Genomic DNA, 4,977 nt, shown 5'->3' with positions numbered 1-4,977 from the left:
TTAAACTTATGATACGACATCGATCGTAATTTATAAAATCAATTATTTCTTATAATTCTCCAAAACAAATAATCTAAAGACTGAGCAATTGACATATATTCTAGCATTCTTGAGAATAATAATTTCCCTGCAGTAACTGAATCCGGACGTTTTCTCGTATAATCAGTAACTTACCAAACCATATATATACATCAAATAATTACGCCAAGCATTCAGCATATGCGAAACAGATATTGAAGATAGAAAGTATACCAAAAAGTGGATCGGATCCGAACAAAACTAAGATGTTTTTTTCAAATCTAAGATGTTGTTTTGTTCTCTTTCCAGATTGTTGCAAAAAAAAGTCTGCATGGAAAGCAAAACTCGATCGAATAACAATATTCGTATTCTCTTATGCATGCTAAGACAATTACAGCTTCACACACTGACTAGCTTACAATTCACGTCTAATATTCTTATTCGTTTATAACTTCTTTGTATGGTAGTATTTGATTTCTTGTGGGGGACACGAACCTAACACATAACGACCTATCATTAAATCTCAGGATTGTCAAACGGCATCTGTATTGCTTTCCTAAATAAATGGGATTATATCTTTTCATAAGCACATATGGGTACGGCCCATTTGAATCTTCAGTATAGCTCAATATTATCGAATCAGCAGTACATTTGTGACCAACTAACATTGCCAATGGGCCTGACACCTAGAAAATAAGAAAACCCAAATACGACATCTTTAACTTTCAGTTCCAGTGGGAGTATTTTTATAATCATCGTTCACTTTACCTTCATACTCACTCACTTGGCCGGTTATAATTATCCCCTATATATTAAAGGAGAAGCATTTTTAAGGCTTACCTTAAACGATTTTGCATTTTTAAGACTTTCCTTAAACGATTTTGGTGAGAATGCATGAGAAGGCTCGGATCCACGTGTCACTCTGTGAGGGAGTTTAAGAAAAACGGAACATTTAATTCCTTGCTTTATTTCCTTATTTGGATCCAAAACACAAGAACGTAACCCATTTTTTTTTTCATTCATGCGAAACTTTGTCAATGGATCCCGAGCAGCACATTGCCAATGGATCCAAAACACAAGAACGTAACCCATATCTTTTCTATCTTCTCCCGCTATGAAGCTCGCCACTAGCCTCAGCTCCAAGTTCTTCCGTCTCAGCCCTAAACGTCTCTTCCGCTCCAAGTCCAAGTCCTCCGTCTCAAGATCCGAACCTTCTTCCTTCAGCTCCGGCTCTTCATCATCCGACGGCTCGTACAATGACCTCAAGCCAGGTCCCGCGGCTACTCCCGTCAGCGTCCTCCCCGGAGAACAAGATTTTTACTCCGAGCTGGTCCAGGCCTTTAAGCTCATAGACCGTGACGACGACGGCGTGGTCTCGAGAAGAGACCTAGCCGCACTGCTTAGCAGGCTTAGCCCTGAGCCTCCGAGTCAAGAAGAGGTCACTCTGATGCTTCAAGAAGTCGATGGAGGAGACCAAGAAGGTTGTATCAGCCTCGAGGAGCTTGCTAGCCGCGTGGCGGGAGCCTCCTCTGACTCTGATGAAGACTCTGTTGTCGAGATGAGAGAGGTGTTTGAGTTTTTCGACGTGGATCACGACGGGAGGATATCGGCGGAGGAGTTGCATAGAGTTTTTGGAGTTATCGGAGACGAGCGGTGCACGTTAGATGAGTGTGTCCGTATGATAGCGACCGTTGACGGGAACGGTGACGGTTTTGTTTGCTTCCGTGACTTTTGCCGCATGATGCAGCTTCAAGGTCCAGCGATGAGTGAATGATCAAATCATTGAGTCATGTTTGTATGATTGATGATGATAATGACATCGTTACGCATTAATTTATATTACTGTAATAATTTCTATTTTGCGGTGGGTATAATTTTGTCACGGCAAAGCACTTCAAATTTTCATAACTGCTTTTTGCTGATTACTTCTTGAATTTGAATCTGTTGGCATCACAGAAAAGAAAGTCCATCTCCAGATTGTTCTGTTACAGATAGCAATTCTAATTCAGATAACACACCTTATAGTAAGACACATAACACATCAATTGCTACATTACTTCAAAACAGTTTGAACTACAAGTATGTATTAAAGCTTACAATGTTTCACCATCACTCAAATGTAGGTTATAACTAAAAAACATTCCCATATAAATCAAAATTGTGGTAGCTAAAAGATAATCAATGAATTAAAAGAATGTTTACATTTTTATATTTAGAAAAAAAGGTTTAGGATGAAGGGGATACCAAGAGAGAGATAGAGATAGAGAGAGAGAGAGAGATTTGGTGTTTAAAGTCACTACAAGAAATATGTACATTCTTAGCTCACGATAAATGCTATCGTAGGCTTTTCATAGCGTTTTATGATCTGCTACGTCATCGGCAGCCATCATAGATACCCTCTCTACGATAGCGTTTTCTTTTACGCTATGTAATGTATAGATATGATAGCAATAAACGAATGCAATTATTAACATAACTATGACACAAATTTTTTGTTACAAATTGATTACGATTAATATTTTGTGCTATGATAAGCCATTATGCAATAGCTATTATATTTTATTTATTAAATAAAAAATAATTCTAATTAGAAAATAAAAATGAAAACAAATTTTATTTATAAACTAAATTTGGTTTACACATAAATTCCAGTTTATAAAACTAACCAGAATTAAGAAAATCTAAGTAAAACCAGAAACAAAAAAAAAACTAAACTCTTCTTCCTCTTGCCATCTCCACGTCTCATCTTCTTCGAACGTCCAGTGTTTACCTTTCTCTGCCATCTTCGAATTCTATCGCTTCTCAACTCTTAAGAGTGTGCTGGGCGAAATCAGTTGTTGATATCATCACTCCTGCCGCAGTGGAACCCAATTCAAGACTTAGACTGAGCTTGTAACTACACTGAAGAAGCCAAAACAATACTGAGTTTATGAACTGAAAATTTGAGATAACACATGTGCAAAGAGCCAACAGATAAGAAGAACAAAGAGATCAGACTGACTCAAGCGACAAGCAAACAAAATGCTACAGCGCCAACTGGTAGAGCTTAATAACGCTTAAGTTGATAAAAAAATTAAAGACCAAAAACGAAAGCAGGTAAGAAATGTGTGTATACCTGAGAAGAAATGCTTGTCGTGAGCTTTAGAAACCAAGGTAACAAGGTATGTGACAATACAAACAAAGCAGCCAAAAACGCAATCAAAATAGCCAACCTGGAAAAAATTACAGCAAGGTCAAAAGAAAGAAACAGAGACCATCACTATGGACAGGAACAAGTGAGAGTCAATCTTTCCTCTGATCAGGAAAGATATTCAGAGGATTGTCAAGGTACTTCCTCGCCAACTTCTTCACCCAAGTAGGCATAGTTTCTGAGAAAAGCATGCTTTGTCTCTTCTGTAGTTCTGTGGGAGATTCTCAAGAATCAGACTCCACAGCCTCCTCAAACCCAACAGCAAGTATCTGGTCACCTAACAACATAAGAACCTGAAAAGTTTACAACAAAAGAACCCAACAGCAAGCATCTGCTGGATATGTCTTCTCCTCCATCCTGAAAAGCTAGTAATAATATTTTTTAAAAACAGTCCAGACAAGAGAAATGGATCAAAGATATTAACATAGACTGCTGCAACCTCTCACCTTGAGGAGTAGACTGAAAACCACAGTCGGTGAGATGATATGGCCACTATATCTTCACCGCCGTCGTCCTCTTCCTCTGTCTTCTCCGTCTCTGCTACCGAGGAAGAGAAGCTCTGCCGCGGGTTCGCCTCTGTCAAAACGCCATCAGATTCAAAACAGAGGAAGTGAGGGAGAGATGGAAATAGAGAGAGAGCAAATTTGACCTCGCAGATGGTGGAGAGTCGTCGGGTTTCTTCCTCGAGCCGTTCACAACTTTCGGCAAATTTGATGTTGTATTTGCAACAGCCAAACATTGTCCTGAGCCTTCCAAATGCAACAGCCAAACTGATGGTCACAACACCACAGTTATAAGCACTTTTAAGCTCCAAAATCAAGGAACAACACAAAGCTAAAACAAGTCACACCAGTTACCAAACTATACTGATTGATTATGTACAGAAAATGAAACCCGTAGTACAGAGAGAACCAGAACACACGGAGAACCATATATCGAAACCCAGACACATAAACACAGATGGAAAGACAGGAAAAATCAAACCAGAGATAAGAACAATCTAAATCGAGGACTAATACAGAACAATCATTTATCCCCAATTCAAAACCCTAACACTAAAACTAATTGAAACCATACTCCATGACTAATACAAAACAATAAATAGCAGAAGAAGAAGGGAGAACGACGATTCCATGAGGACTCTTGTCGGAGGAGAGAACGAGAAGGAGAGTCGGAGGAGACTGGTCGGTGTCGAGAGAGAAAGATAGGAGAAGAGGAGCGGAGAGGAGGAAGAGATATCGGTGGGACTCTTTTTTTTAATAGGGTTTCAGTTTCTAAAGAGAGTTGGACTTTTTCTTTTCAAGTCTATCGGCCAATAATTTTTTTTATTAGCTTAAGTATCTAAAAGTGATATCACGAGAGGGAAAAATTATGTATTTGGCGCTCGCTTAATTTTTATCCGAGTATTGGCGAAATTAGTTCCCGCTTAGTAATATTATAGCATTTACTCTATCATAGCTTTTATCTAATGCTATTAAAAAATATGAAAATTTAAAAATTATCAACGATAGCAGTTCAGTAAAACGTGCTATAATAATATGCTATCAATGTAGACTTTTTTTGTAGTGAGTATACCCAAAGGTTTACAGTTTAGTGTGTAAGATTTACCCAAGGATTTAGGATATATCCAAGAATTTAAGGTTTAGTGTTTGGATTTTTACCCAAAGGTTTAAGTTTTATCCAAGGGTTTAGGGTATAGTGTTTAGTTATTATGATTTACTCTTTTGTGACTGTTTTTAAATTGTTAAAAAAATTTCATCTTTTGGCAA

General features: G+C 38.1%; 1 protein-coding gene and 1 long non-coding RNA gene across 4 annotated transcripts; one reads left to right on the top strand and one right to left on the bottom strand.

Moving 5' to 3' along the window:
- The first annotated feature begins 1,114 nt into the window (after positions 1-1,114).
- Positions 1,115-1,847, top strand: LOC130506436 (probable calcium-binding protein CML35). The gene has a single exon (XM_057001081.1). It carries the CDS (start codon positions 1,133-1,135, stop codon positions 1,790-1,792), a length of 660 nt encoding a protein of 219 aa, XP_056857061.1. The 5' UTR covers positions 1,115-1,132; the 3' UTR covers positions 1,793-1,847.
- A 766-nt stretch (positions 1,848-2,613) lies between these two features.
- Positions 2,614-4,646, bottom strand: LOC108838513 (uncharacterized). Of its 3 annotated transcripts, none has more exons than XR_008942025.1 (4): positions 3,858-4,646; positions 3,655-3,784; positions 3,134-3,573; positions 2,614-2,919 (listed from the first exon to the last, which is right to left on the bottom strand). It is a non-coding gene; the product is annotated as an uncharacterized LOC108838513 (long non-coding RNA). The 3 variants fall into 3 exon arrangements; XR_008942026.1 differs by having other exon boundaries at positions 2,614-2,914; positions 3,134-3,565; positions 3,858-4,640; XR_001947534.2 differs by having other exon boundaries at positions 3,134-3,565; positions 3,858-4,638.
- Between the last annotated feature and the right edge of the window lie 331 nt (positions 4,647-4,977).

The sequence above is a fragment of the Raphanus sativus genome, unplaced genomic scaffold (genome assembly GCF_000801105.2).
Source record: "Raphanus sativus cultivar WK10039 unplaced genomic scaffold, ASM80110v3 Scaffold3236, whole genome shotgun sequence".
In the NCBI taxonomy this organism is placed as follows: domain Eukaryota; kingdom Viridiplantae; phylum Streptophyta; class Magnoliopsida; order Brassicales; family Brassicaceae; genus Raphanus; species Raphanus sativus.
This window is presented reverse-complemented; position numbering and strand designations above follow the sequence as displayed.